Below are 15376 nucleotides of genomic sequence, written 5' to 3'. Positions count from 1 at the left end.
TACAGAACCCTTACGGGGCCCAAAAGGGTGATAACACTGGACCCACAAATGACCCCTCTATGGGGTTTTAGTGGGACCACAGCGGGTGAGAACCGGGCCCCATTTATATTTCTTTTTTATTCCTGAAATTAATGTGCTTTAATGTGCTCATTTGCAAAAGAAACTTTCAAACCCTGCCAATTCTAAGTTATGTTTTAGTAAACCTGTACCTGACCTAATATAATTTAAATTACATGAGGAAATATTTGTACTGTGAAGAAAATAACTTTCAACTCAGAATTTATAAACCACCTTTTTATTGATCATAAGAAGAAAAATAAAAGTACAATAAAACAGGAGAAGAGCATTGAAAATTATTCAGTCCATCACTCCTGGGTTGGGGCAGACCCATCAGCTTCATATCTAAAGAAAAATAATGAGAGAAAAGACAGAAAAGGCAATTATTTTAAAATACTATCAAATCATTAACAAGAGCACTTCATTAAAAAGCATGCATGATTATGATCAAGCCATGCCAGTACTTTATATTTCTGTCCAAATGACTAACACTTAAAGGGATTTCTACTACTAAAAGGAATATGAACAAAAAGGAATATGAACAAGTTAAAGTTCAAAACAATGTGCCTGATATAACAGAAGTGTTCTTTCGTAAAGTCATATTACATTACAAAAATAACACAACATAAATATAAGAAGAGAAGGCCCTGAGGCCCTGTTATAAAACATACAAGCAGTATTACTTTAATTTAACATGAATAGTTAGCATGTTACTACCTTGAAACCGATAACAATGTTTATTTTGATATGTGATGATAATGGCGCTCTGCTCTGGTCCAGATCCAGGTGTTCTTCATTAAGTAGAGGCATGCGACCAAGTGTAGCTGCACACCCCCCCTCTATTGGTGAACACGATCACTACACGATAGGCGTTTCTCAATGTCAAGGAAGGATCCTCGGAAGCCAGAATTTCGAGGATGCTATGTCATCAACATCCGTCGAAGGACTGTTCCAATGTCAAGGATCCTCTGAATTTCAAACAAGGACTGAGTCCTTTGTTCGGAAAATATCCCGTATACAGGAAAGGATGCATATGTGTAGCCTTCGCGCTCTCAAATCACCCACAATCCTATGCGCGCAGCTTTGCGATCTTGTTCAAAATTTTTTTTAAAAAAAGTCGGACGTTAGCGGGCAATATGCTTTCAAATGTAAGTATATTTACGTTACCAAACATTTGTTATAACTGTAGTAAATATGTCAGATAAATAAAGTTTAATGTTTAAATGCCAGTACAAATTACTACCATATTGATATTATAAATTATACAAATACAAATTACGTTATTGATGGCTAACTGAACTGGACCGTCATTTAACAAATGTTAGCTTGGTTGCCGTCACCAGCATTTCTTTTATAAATAACTAGTTAAGTTGTCCAAAGTAATTTAATGTTAATATTATACCATTATATCATTCACAGCGTTATAGCTTTCTCGTCTTTTTTAACAGGGACCAAGGAACAAACGGAGGCGTTCATACGTCTCCGTGTAGAAAACAAGCAACTGTTTACCGGGGGTAATGACGCAATGACGTGCACTTGCTAGTCTGTTCCATTTACGTGTTCTCCGAATGCTAAAGAGGAGCCTCACCTAGCCTCTGAAGGAAGTGACTTGGAAGGACCAGTCCTGCCAAGGAAGTATCCTTGACATTGAGAAACGCCTGATTACTACGATAAACCAGCTGTCCGCTGTATGCTGGTCGGGCATTTTTGCAATGCAGGTGGTTTTGAACGAGCTATAAAACGGGGACATTTTCGGGGGCTAGCTCCAGTCGGGGACAGAACACCAAAAACCGGGACTGTCCCCGGAACACGGGGACGTCAGGTCAACCTATTATTTTGTCCATATTGCACAGCCCTAGCAAATTTGACATCTAAGCACGACGACACAATAGATAGTTATTCGCTGTCTCTGCCAACTCTGGTGGACTCATTTAAAATGGCGCTCTCCCACCATCACTCCCTCGGCTGTTTTCCGTTAAATACGAGGACGTGTGACTGCATAGTGTATATTCTTTGTTTTGGTCCTTGGACTGGGAATTATGCATTTCTATGGCACCACTATCAACGCCTAAATGAATCTACAGCGGTCAGGTGGTATAGCGGCCATGTGGTACATCTGAGATTAATAAGCACGTGAACGCACCTTAATAACGTAGAAAATTATGATGAGTCAGTTAAAATAGTGAAAAGTCGTATGATTAATTGCAGACTATGCCAAAATGAACATACGTTTTATACTTGAGCTGCGTAGTTTAATTGCATGTTGGCTTTAAGTTTGTTCAAATTCAACTAAAAAAAACCTATAAAAAATTATACAATTATATAAAAACAACATTACTGGCTAATATAAAATGAAATGTGCATATCTTACCTTGAGATTTTCGAGAGAGTAGGATGTTTTGAAGTGGATGCTGGCTTGCCAGTGGCGTTTTGGGTTTATTTTCTTAAAGGGCACCTATTATGCCCCTTTTTACAAGATGTAATATTGGTCTTGGGTGTCCCCAGAATGTATTTGTGAAGTTTCAGCACAAAATACCCCACAGTTAATTTATTATAACCATTTGAAAATGTCATTTTTGGGGCCTGTTTTAAAAAGAGCTGTTTTGGTGTATACCACCTTAAATATAAATGAGCTGCATATCCCCGCCCTGCCTTTGGATGAGGGCGTAACTTGCATACCTATGGCAATAAACAGTCGGTAGAAGCAGAATGGCTGAGAGTGAGAGACCCGCTGTTTTGTATGGCATTCAGCCGTACATGTTTGAACCGGAATCAGACCCAGATGATGAAGAGAGTCCGGCAGAAGAAACACAATTGAGAATGGAGCAGGACGTCTCTGAATGGTTATTTGATACATTTATGTACTTATAGAGTTTTAATCGCGTCCCCTTTGCAATTATGGATGTGCAACACACACACACACACACTGTGATAACGTTCGCGCAATTTTTTGAAACTACAAACACAAATACTGTGATAACGTTTGCTAAGTACAAACGAAATTATATTTATGCGAAGGAACGGTTGCGTCATGTTGACATTACTTGTCGTACAGGTGCTTATGTGGCAAATGTGAGAAGATGGCTACAGAACCAGAAAATATATGCTGCAGGGAGATAGAACAGGTATTCATTTATTTACATTTGTAATGGTTGCAAAAAATAATACGTGACATAAAACTGTCTGACGCTATTTGTTGTATCAAAGGTTACAAGACGGATGAAACAACTTCAAGTCACTCCATCATGTATGGTAGACCATCCCGGAAAACATACACAGTTTTTAATACAATATCTTAAAAAAAAAAAAAAAAAAAAAATATATATATATATATATATATATATATATATATATATATATATATATATATATATATATATATATATATATACGTGTGGATACACACTATACAAACAAGGTTTAAATTATATACACAGACATTCTACGACGACAACAACAACTTTAGACGCATTTGTTATTGAACTGCCTGACATCGACTGAAATGACTATTTGCTCAAAAAACATTAAATACACTTACTTCTTCTGGAGGTGACGTTGGATCGCGAACAGTAGGCAACGATCCACACTTGAGGATTAACTTTGAAGCAAGACCTGCTTTGAATTGACCCTCGTTCTCAAAACAGTCAGTCAAAAAATGATTCGCGCAAACATAAACGTATTTTGGAATTTTGAGTGGCGCCTTTCCTTCGTAAATAAAATCCATCCACTGCGTTTTCAGTGGCTCTGATGTCGGAAGTAAGTAAAACTACTATGTTCATTATTACATCCCACAACAGAACACTTATGTTTCTTAGGAGACATTACCGGCTGTCGTTGAAACAATGGAGGATGGTTGACCGATCACCGAGGGCGGGGTCTATGCCAAAACCAGATTGTCAATCAAACCACGTGGGTGGGGCTTAGCGCAATTCTACGTCACAGTGAGAGCAATCTTAGAACAGGGCGTTCTGAGACAGTGCTTATGAATTATTGAGATTGTAAAAAAAACACTGGGTGGATTTTTCTCATTCTAGGGTGGTTTTGCTCACACACTGCCAACACACATTTATGGTCAAACACCATGTGAAAGTGAATTTTGCATAATAGGTGCCCTTTAAATGAGGCTTTTAGGGCCGTTTCATAGTCAACGCATCTGTACGCATACGCGTCCCCGAGACTACGCATCGTTACGCTTCGGCCGCCATTATGCGTCGGTGCGTAGCCAAATGTGTCGTCCTAGTTTTTGATACACGACGCGCCGATGCACGCAATACTATGCGTTGTCGGTGGGGGCGACATTGCAAGTATTGTACATTAATTCAAGTATATTGTGTTTACAGAAGAAGAAGGTTTGAATACAATGGTGGGCAAAGAGGAAAAATTATGCGAACTTAAAGGGCGAACATACCACCGTCTATCTCTGCGTTGCCTTTGTTGCTGCCGATGTAAAATCAGCAACAGAATACACTCCTCTTCAGTTGCCATTTTGATCTGAATATCACGTGACCCGACTCTACTAATATCACCCGACTCTACTACCCCTGTTGCGTGAGCGGTGTATTGCATACACGCATCGCCCGTGACGCTTGCGTCCATTGTTTAGACTATGAAAGGGAGCGCGTCGCTCACGTTGCTTGCTCGCGTTTCTCGCGTTGACTATGTAACGGCCCTTAGATTTTAGATTATAAGAAAAAAAATATTATTTTAATGAAGTGATTTTATATATATATATATATATATATATATATATATATATATATATATATATATATATATATATATATATATATATATATATATATATATATATATATATATATATATATATATATATATATATATGCTAAAAAAAACATGAAATTCTAAAAAATTAATATATGTAAGCTGTTACCCATAATTGTATGAGAACAAAACCAACTGTAAAAATCAAAACTTTACAATTCTAAATAAAGCCCAAATGTGGCCCGTATGGGACCCTCAAATTAACAATGTGGGCAACCTAACTGGGCCCCAAAATGTATTCTAAAATGGGGCCCACATTCAGCTCATCAATGTGCCCACTCTGAACCCATGCCCAGATGATGCCCATATAGCCCAGATAAAACTCATGTGGGGCCCACATGGAAATGTTGGCTGGGAAATTCCCAAAGGACTGTCTGAGATGAAGCTGTTCTCTGCAGGTACATGAGTGCTGAACGGTCACTGACAAACTGGAGCTCACACTTCTCTGAAAGCGTCTAGACAAATTTTCAAATAGGCACTATGTTTACATATAAATTCCATATCTGAGGTTTAAACAACTATATTCTCGCCTAAAAGAAAGTCTTAAAACTACATTCCATTACAAAATTCAATTCAATATGACTAGAGAGCTCTCTAATTCAGTTTTTACTATTAAAAAATTACCAGTATTACTACTGGTAATTTTTCTTTTAATGCCCACCTCTATTTTATTTATGCATTCTCTTAGTGTTCTCAGTGTTCTCTCTCTCTCTCTCTCTCTCTACATGACAGATCACCATAAAAAGAAGACCTCAACTGTATGTCATAAACATTATAGTACCGGTATTTTTCTTCCTTTTACTGGATGTGGCCTCCTTCTTCATTGACACAAAAGAAGAAGACAAGCTGAACTTTAAAGTGACTTTACTCCTGTCTATTTCTGTGATGCTGCTGATTCTTAATGACACGCTGCCCTCTACAGCTGAAAATCTTCCTCTGATTGGTAAATATAACATAGACTTGATCATTTAATATTACTTATTTTATAAGAACGCAATCTCTTGAATCTCAAATGAAGTCACAACGATCTGTAACAGGTTAACTACATTAGTTAACATGAACTAATAATGAATTGCACTTATACAGCATTTATCTTTGTTAATAATCTTTGTTAATGTTAATTTCAACATTATATATACAAACCCGATTCCAAAAAAGTTGGGACACTGTACAAATTGTAAATAAAAAAGGAATGCAATAATTTACAAATCTCATAAACTTATATTTTATTCACAATAGAATATAGATAACATATCAAATGTTGAAAGTGAGACATTTTGAAATGTCATGCCAAATATTAGCTCATTTTGGATTTCATGAGAGCTACACATTCCAAAAAAATTTGGGACAGGTAGCAATAAGAGGCCGGAAAAATTAAATGTACATATAAGGAACAGCTGGGGGACCAATTTGCAACTTATTAGGTCAGTTAGCAACATGATTGGGTATAAAAAGAGCCTCTCAGAGTGGCAGTGTCTCTCAAAAGTCAAGATGGGCAGAGGATCACCAATCCCCCAATGCTGCGGCGGAAAATAGTGAAGCAATATCAGAAAGGGGTTTCTCAGAGAAAAATTGCAAAGAGTTTGAAGTTATCATCATCTGCAGTGCATAATATCATCCAAAGATTCAGAGAATCTGGAACAATCTCTGTGCGTAAGGGTCAAGGCCGGAAAACCATACTGGATGCCCGTGATCCTCGGGCCCTTAGACGGCACTGCATCACATACAGGAATGCTACTGTAATGGAAATCACAACATGGGCTCAGGAAAAGTTGTCGGTGAACACAATCCACCGTGCCATTCGCCGTTGCCGGCTAAAACTCTATAGTTAAAAAGCCATATCTAACCATGATCCAGAAGCGCAGACGTTTTCTCTGGGCCAAGGCTCATTTAAAATGGACTGTGGCAAAGTGGAAAACTGTTCTGTGGACAGACGAATCAAAATTTGAAGTTCTTTTGGGAAAACTGGGACGCCATGTCATCAAGGACAACCCAAGTTGTTATCAGCGCTCAGTTCAGAAGCCTGCATCTCTGATGGTATGGGGTTGCATGAGTGCGTGTGGCATGGGCAGCTTACACATCTGGAAAGGCACCATCAATACTGAAAGGTATATCCAAGTTCTAGAACAACATATGCTCCCATCCAGACTAGGGATGCACCGATCCGATATTCAGATCGGTATCGGCTCCGATACTGCCATTTTTGCCGGATCGGGTATCGGCCGGAGTGGACCGATCCAAATCCGATACTGTGTGTGTACTATTCTGTTATTGTTAAGCTCCACAAAAGGCACAAAAACATTAAAAAGCACCATAAAGTTTCTGTGCACTATATTCCAAGTGTTCTGAAGCCATTCCATAGTTTAATTTGAGGTACAGATAAATATTTAAGTCGTTAAATGAAAGTTCACGTAAATGCCTCCCTCCGCTGCGGCTGTCAGTCATTCTCCATTCAGCATTCAGACTGCGTGTCGCGTTCGGTTATGACAGTCAACACAATGAAACACTCTCCAAGATGAATCAGTGTTTCTATTATTATACTTCATCAAAATAACGGTAATACAATACCCATCAATATATCTTCTCTTTTTGCTTTGAACTTTTCAGTGCGGAGTGCTGTGACTCCATGATGCTTCAAGCGCATCATTCTGCACACGGGATGCGCATAAGCGCTTTGTGCCGCTCTGTATGGGAGCCGTTCATATTATAATACTTTTGCGCAATGAACGATTGTTAATATCATTTTTTTTTTCGTTCTGTCCTACCTTTCATATGTTGCTGCATCATTTTAATTTTTACATTTTAATGTTAAGACATTTAATAGCTTCGCATTTTCATATTTATTCACAAACTTATAGGATAAACAAATAGGCCTAAGCTATGCATTTATTTATATCATGAAAAGAAGTTAAAGACTGCGTCACTTCTCAGTTTTCATCTTGAACACTTTTTGAGGATCGTGAGTAAACGCGATCATCTCTTCCTCTTTATTACTTTACAGAAGTAAATACATATGAATGAAAATCAAAGAATATGTTGAAAGTTAGCTTACCGAAATCTTTATCACGTCAGTTCAATCAGTGTTGTAAACAATGTCACGTATACCTCAGAAAAGCCATATTCGTTGACCATATAGACAGCAGCAAGAAAAATAAAACAAACTATTTAAAACAAAACGGATTAGAAACTTAATTATGCAAGCATAAGTATTATAATATGTAATAAAATGGACAAACTGGGTGCGTGTAATCAAACGCATCGTTTTCATTTTATTCTGGAGACTGAACTCGCGCTCTGCTGCCACATTGGAGCGCACTCACCACCTACTGGACAGGGGTGGGAATTACAGTTACAAGCAACATCAGCCTCAGTAATCAGTCAAAATGACGGACAGGCTGCAGATTTTTTCCGTCACTTCTAAAAAAATTCCATCAATGACGGATAATTTTCGGTTAACGCGACCTTTGAGATTATATATTATATACACGCCACACTATCGCCGGTGACACTCCACGACCGCGGTGGCACGGTTGTCATGCCGACCGTCACAGCCCTATGTGAGGCATTCGGTTTATTAGGTAATTTAGCACTTTTCTTATTATTTGAAGATCGGATCGGATCGGTATCGGCCGATACTGAATCCCAGGTATCGGAATCGGTATCGGAAGCGAAAAAGGCGGATCGGTGCATCCCTAATCCAGACGTCGTCTCTTTCAGGGAAGACCTTGCATTTTCCAACATGACAATGCCAGACCACATACTGCATCAATTACAACATCATGGCTGCGTAGAAGAAGGATCCGGGTACTGAAATGGCCGGCCTGCAGTCCAGATCTTTCACCCATAGAAAACATTTGGCACATCATAAAGAGGAAGATGCGACAAAGAAGACCTAAGACAGTTGAGCAACTAGAAGCCTGTATTAGACAAGAATGGGACAACTTTCCTATTCCTAAACTTGAGCAACTTGTCTCCTCAGTCCCCAGACGTTTGCAGACTGTTATAAAAAGAAGAGGGGATGCCACACAACTTTTTTGAGATGCGTTGCCATGAAATTTAAAGTCAACTTATTTTTCCCTTAAAATGATACATTTTCTCAGTTTAAACATTTGATATGTCATCTATGTTGTATAAAATATTGAAATTTGAAACTTCCACATCATTGCATTCTGTTTTTATTCACAATTTGAACAGTGTCCCAACTTTTTTGGAATCAGGTTTGTATGTCAATCATGGTGTTCAGGGCTGCTTGAGAATTACAGACAGGTGTGTTGGAGCAGGAACTGAAATCTGCAGCACCCCTGATCTACAGCATTATTTAGACAGACACAGATATCAAGAATCAGTGTATGAATCTCTACAATGGTTATAGTTTGCTGTTTTTCACAGGGGTTTACTGCTGTGCAATTTTTTGTCTCATTGGCATCAGCATTGTGGAGACCATCTTTGTGAATTTTCTGAAGACTAAAGCAGCTGAGAAGAGATCAGTGGAAACAACAGCTGCTGTTACTGTTACTGGCCGAGATGGTAAGGGTTGACACGGCGTCTGATTATAAGGAACAGTTTTCAGTATTTTATACTTTTACTTCACAAAGTAAGGTTTATGAGTGAAATTAAAGGGTTAGTTCACCCAAGGTTGTTCCAAACCATTATAAATTTCTTTATGTTGAAAACAAAGGAGGATATTTTGAAGAAAGTTTGTATTTTATATCACAATACTGTATTGTAGTTAATGTAAATTTCATGTTTTGTTCAATTTTAGCACCACCAAGAGGCACAATCCCACCAATTTATTTTTGATGTGTCCTCAGGGTGACCCCATACATGTGTGTGTCAAATTAGTTGAAAATATCTCATTTCGTTTTGGAGTTAAAGACATTTATATGTATGATATCATAACGAACATTTATATGTATGAGATCATGGATGACTTTGTTTTGATTTTTTTTTCTTCAAAATTTGTACATTTGGGCTGTGATATTTAATTAACCAGCTTATGTTCCATGTTTCCTATGCTGGTTTCTTCTCGATTGGACTTAACGGTTTTGAAGATATTCACAATCGTTTTTTAAGTGCTAAATTACCACGCCGCACAAACTGTAAGTCGAAACCTAGCATGTTTGGTATCGTTGGACTCAGCAAGGATTCAGGAATCTAAGGATATGACCCGTAAAAATAAGTCAACCAGACCAAAAGTTATAAGCATATGGGAAAAAAAAAATCTGGTCTGAATCTTTGTGCTGATGACCCATACCGAGTTTCGTAATGATACGCTACTGCGTTCATAAAATACAGCAATTTAGCACAAAATTTAAAATGGCCGATATGGGAAAATTGGATATCATTAGACTCGGCATGATGCCCCGAATCTAACGAGAAATTTATGATTTTTGAACAACCCCATCAGAAGTTATAAGCAAAAATAGCCATGTTTCGTATCTCCGGACCAGTAGGTGGCGCTGTGCCGAAACGCTGCATATTGCCTCAGGTCATGATTGTGATAACATGTACCAAGTTTGGTCTGAATATGATAAAGCGTGGCAGAGATACAGCATTATGTCTATTTTCGCAAGCGCTTTGTAAAATTTGTTCGCGTGTTTTGTCCGAAAACGGTTTGAGAAATCAACTTGAATTCCATAACTTTTTGTCGGCATGATCTGAAGATGATCTCGTTCAATTTTCATGAAAATCAAAGTAACGGCCTATGAGGAGTTCGAAAAAGTAAGTTTTTCAGAAAATTCAAAATGGTGGAAAAATTGACTGAATCGAAGTGCAGTCGATTCGTTTTGACCCAAGGAATCAGAGGGGGAAAAAAATTGTTTCTAACCCTTACAGTTCAAAAGGTACTAACATAAACATGAGTGCAACTTTGGACAGCTGGTGGCGCTAGAGGCACTGAGTTAGAGACTCCAATTTGCTATGGACACAGTTGACTGTCCTCTAACTGTGTGCCAAATTTCACAACTTTCCCGCAAGCGGTTCTATAGGCTGCCATAGATTTCCAGAGCGGAAGAAGAAGAATAATAAAGAAAAAGAATGCCAACGATTACAATAGGTGCCTTCGCACCTTCGGTGCTTGCCCCTTAATTAATCTTTCAGTAAATTAGACTCCATGAAATAAATAAACATGTTCCAGCATCCTTGTGCCCCTAAAATAGTTCAAATGATTTGGATGGATGGATGGATGGATGGATGGATGGATGGATGGATAAATGAAAGAAAGAAAGAAAGAAAGAAAGAAAGAAAGAAAGAAAGAAAGAAAGAAAGAAAGAAAGAAAGAAAGAAAGAAAGAAAGGATGGCATTTGAAGTCTGAAATATGTAATTTTTTTTTTTCTATAACTGAGTATCAAAAATAATATATATATATATGAGGTTGTGCAGACAAAACAGTATTTAGTATTTATCCAGAGCCGTGCTTTGCTTTTTTCCTCATAAAGACCTGGCGAGTACTCCAGACTCAGTTAAAGATCAGAATGATAAGCATTCTTGTACCATCGACCTTCTGAAGCAGATACTCACTGAGGTTCAGGCTGCAACTCAACAAAACCAACGAAAGAAAACATCTCTGTGCTGGACCAGAGTGGCAAGAATCATAGATGTGACCTTCTTGGTTCTTTACATAATCACCATTATTGTGTTTCTGTCTGTGCTTGGGAAGCTTTGGCTTCCATAGGGAAGTCTTATACATGAGACACACAATACTTTTATTATATAACTTTTATTCAGAGTTTATATATAGTTTACATAGAGTTAAACACACAAGAATACACAACAAAACACAAAGATGCTGACAGAAGACACATATATTATGTATGTGTGTGTGTGTATGTATTTTTTTTTTCACTTGAGCACCTGCCCCTCAAAACTATATGCAGGTGCTAATTAAACAAATTATATAATTGTTTGTAAAAAAGTAAAATTGTAAAAGTAAATACTGTTGATCATCTTGTAAATAATTACACTGTTTAACACTACAACTGTCATACCACACAGCAAAATCCCCAGTGTTAAATTAACTTCCAGTGTACATATGTGTCCACACTGAAGCAAAAAATAACTGAAGCAGTATTGTATCCTGGGAATACTCTTTTGGCGTAAGTTGATTTGCATTGGCTGTCTGCCAGAAGTTATTTTAGTTTATAAAGATTTAAATATGGATATTTTCTTGCAAAAACCCATCGCTTCGCTTCAGAAGGACTTTATTATTGATGATGATCATCACCATGTAGTGGCCTGATTCACTAGTCTCATCCAGCATTATTAACTAGTCATATAATGTTTTATATATGTTTGCATTAAAGTAAATATGTGATGTGACAGCGTGTGTGATTCAGTAGTGCTATAATCTGAATTTTTTATTTTTTTATTTTTTAAACATAGATATCAAGAATCAGCATTTGAATCTCAAGAATGGTGACAATCAAACAAAATAAATCCTGTTGCAGTGCATGAGCCACCAATTAAAACTTATCCATACTTCCCATCATGCAGATGAATTGTCCTATTATTTTCATTAATTGTTCCTGTTTGCTTTTATTTTGCTGTTGTTTTGTTGTGACATTAGTAGCTTGTTTTGTGATGTTCAGAGTTTATCTGTTTTGTCATTTTGTTTGATTGTCACCATTCTTGAGATTCATTTGCTGATTCTTGATTTATGTGTCTAAACATAGAAGCTTCCGTGCGCAAAATGTTTATTTTAAAGGGCACCTATTATGCCCAGTTTTACAAGATGTAATTTAAGTCTCAGGTGTCACAGAATGTGTCTGTGAAGTTTCAGCTTAAAATACCTCACAGATCATTTATAAAACCATGTTTTGTCAAAGCCCAAAACAATTATATGCATTGTATTCTATTCTATGAGACCTTTTAAATGACATATAACTCATGATTATCTGAGCTGTATGATGCTTTTGACACATTGGAGTACAAAGTACAAAAAAAAAATCATAAATTATTCTAATTTTTTATTATTATTTTTCAACAGTAGGAGTTAATTGAATTGGCAATGATCAAATTTGTGATGATCTAGACATAAGTTTTGAAAAATATAATTATTTTCTTATAGGTAGGTGGCGCCCCCACGGGCAGTACACTCTGTTTTAGAGTGATGACTCATTAAAGATTGAACAAAATGGTTGATTATATATATATATATATATATATATATATATATATATATATATATATATATATATATATATATATATATATATATATATATATATATATGTGTGTGTGTGTGTGTGTGTGTGTGTGTGTGTGTGTGTGTGTGTGTGTGTGAACCAGGATTTTTTACTGTCAGTTAAATGACATCAGTATCACCAAAATCCATCTTACCAATTATCAAAATCCATTTACAGTGCAGTTGCAATTCCTTAAATAATGTAATTAGATTACTGTTCTAAATATAACATTTTGAATAAAGAAATATGAAATGTTGGGATAAATGAAATGATTATATATTAAACTAAAACCGCCAGTAGGTGACTGCAAGCCTAATAAGTTAATCATAGAACCATCCGTTCAAACAATAATTAATTAAAAGTGACGTGATGTGTAGCCAAGTACTGTGTCCCATTCTTGGAATTTGTGCTATGCATTTAACCATGTTAACTTTTTTCTTTCTTTTTTATCAGTTGTAATATAAATCTTTAGTAAAAAAAAAAAAAAAAAAAAAAAAAAAAAAACATTCCCCTAACAGATTATTATAAATTCTACAACAAGTTAGTCAAAATTTTGACAATAAACACAATATGTAACCATGCCTGCTTAATGAGTTCACAGGTATATCATGTAGAATGATAAGATGATTTTGATACCAAAGCTTTTACACAGCAATTTATTTAGAACAGCAAAATACTCTTCAGCATGGACTGAATTGAAAGTGAAACTTCATTAGATTCATTATTATACTGATGATTTTAAATTATCTTTTAAAGTTTATTTTCATATAGCCTTATTTACATATTCTTTACATTTTTGTTCAATTAATGTAATACAATTGAAGGGGTGGATTCTGGAATCCACTGCCGCTTCAATATATATCTTTTAAGTTATTAATCAACATTTATATTTTTACATTTCTGTTAAAATATTTGAATGACTTCTTCAATGTATGTTAAAGCATCTATTTTCCTCTGTACCTCTCACTGAGAGAAAAGAACATGTTATCAGTATGTTTTGGGAAAGTTTCCTGCTCAGAGCAGATCTCAGATCAACTTCAGCCTTGAAGAAGCTGTGAATCGTGTATGTGCGCTAAGTGTTCTGTGCAGGTCCCTTTGTACTGGACAACTGGCATTCTGCTTGAGACCAGCAGACACCATGTCATGACCCCAAAAGACATCCGGTACCTAAATCCAGGGTCCCCTCGTCATCACCATGACGAAGGGAGAAATGCTTCTTACTATCTGTCCACATATGGAAAATTTCTAATCTTGTCTATTTTTCTTAGCCAATCAGAATCATTCAACCTGAAGTAATGACGTAGTTAGTTGACTCTGTTAGAGTATAATTATTGTGGAAATGTGAATGTACGCAGAGCGGCCTACGAACTCCTTGTGAGACTTGAAGCTGGCTTCTGCTGATGAAACTGCAAACTATTCTTCATTAAATTTTTCTTCAATTTATTAATTTTTTTAAACTTTGACTCCGGGTCTTTATTCAACATATCTGGTCTCAAGGGTCCTAAACTGTTTATCCCCAACACAATAAATAATTGTGAATTTATTTAAAAAAAAAAAAAAAAAAGAAAAGAAAAAATTGAAAATGAAACCATATTTATTAGCTGAATATTGAATTCTTTCCTGCTGGATACATTAATACAATTTTGGTAACACTTTATTTTAGGGTCTTTTAACTAGTTGCTTATTAGCTTGCATATTACTAGAATATTGGTTTATTAGTATACATACTATTATTATAAATAGATGCTTTAACATACATTGAAGAAGTCATTCAAATATTTTAACAGAAATGTAAAAATATAAATGTTATTAACCATTTAGAGCCTTAGAGGTCATTAGCAATACTTTATAATCGATACAGAACTTAATAGGTAACCAGTGTAGAGATGATAAAATTGGTGTTATATGATCATATTTTCTTGACCTGGTAAGAACTCTAGCAGCTGCATTTTGTACTAATTGTAGCTTATTTAATGCGGAAGCAGGACAACCAGCTAATAATGCATTACAGTAATCTAGTCGAGACGTCATGAAAAGATGAACTAACTTTTCTGCATCAGAAATAGATAACATATTCCGTATTTTAGCAATGTTTCTGAGGTGGAAGAAGGCTGTTTTTGTAACATATGAAATATGATTTTCAAAGGACAGGTTGCTGTCTAATATAACACCCAGGTCTTTAACTGTCGAGGATGGAGTAACAGTACATCCTTCTAAATGCAGATTGTAGTCTGAGAGATTCTGTGTACAGGTTTTTGGTCCAATAAGTAATACTTCAGTCTTATCTGAATTTAATAGAAGAAAATTACTAGTCATCCAATGTTTTACTTCTTTAACACACTCTGTCAGTTTG

General features: G+C 36.3%; 2 protein-coding genes across 2 annotated transcripts in view; one reads left to right on the top strand and one right to left on the bottom strand.

Annotated features, from left to right (window-relative positions):
• The window catches only part of LOC125243180 (5-hydroxytryptamine receptor 3A-like), a 38871-nt gene extending 25902 nt beyond the window's left edge, over window positions 1-12969 (top strand). The window contains exons 7-9 of the mRNA XM_048152609.1: window positions 5572-5782; window positions 9229-9366; window positions 11278-12969. Coding sequence (XP_048008566.1) covers window positions 5572-5782; window positions 9229-9366; window positions 11278-11513 — 585 coding nt within the window. The 3' untranslated portion in view covers window positions 11514-12969. The remainder of the gene's footprint in view (window positions 1-5571; window positions 5783-9228; window positions 9367-11277) is intronic.
• The window catches only part of LOC125280859 (gastrula zinc finger protein XlCGF57.1-like), a 1316469-nt gene that overhangs the window by 903728 nt on the left and 397365 nt on the right, over window positions 1-15376 (bottom strand). The window lies entirely within an intron of this gene.

Source organism: Megalobrama amblycephala, linkage group LG1 (genome assembly GCF_018812025.1).
Source record: "Megalobrama amblycephala isolate DHTTF-2021 linkage group LG1, ASM1881202v1, whole genome shotgun sequence".
NCBI lineage: Eukaryota > Metazoa > Chordata > Actinopteri > Cypriniformes > Xenocyprididae > Megalobrama > Megalobrama amblycephala.
The sequence above is the reverse complement of the archived record's forward strand: the minus strand, read 5'-3'. Positions and strand labels throughout refer to the sequence as shown.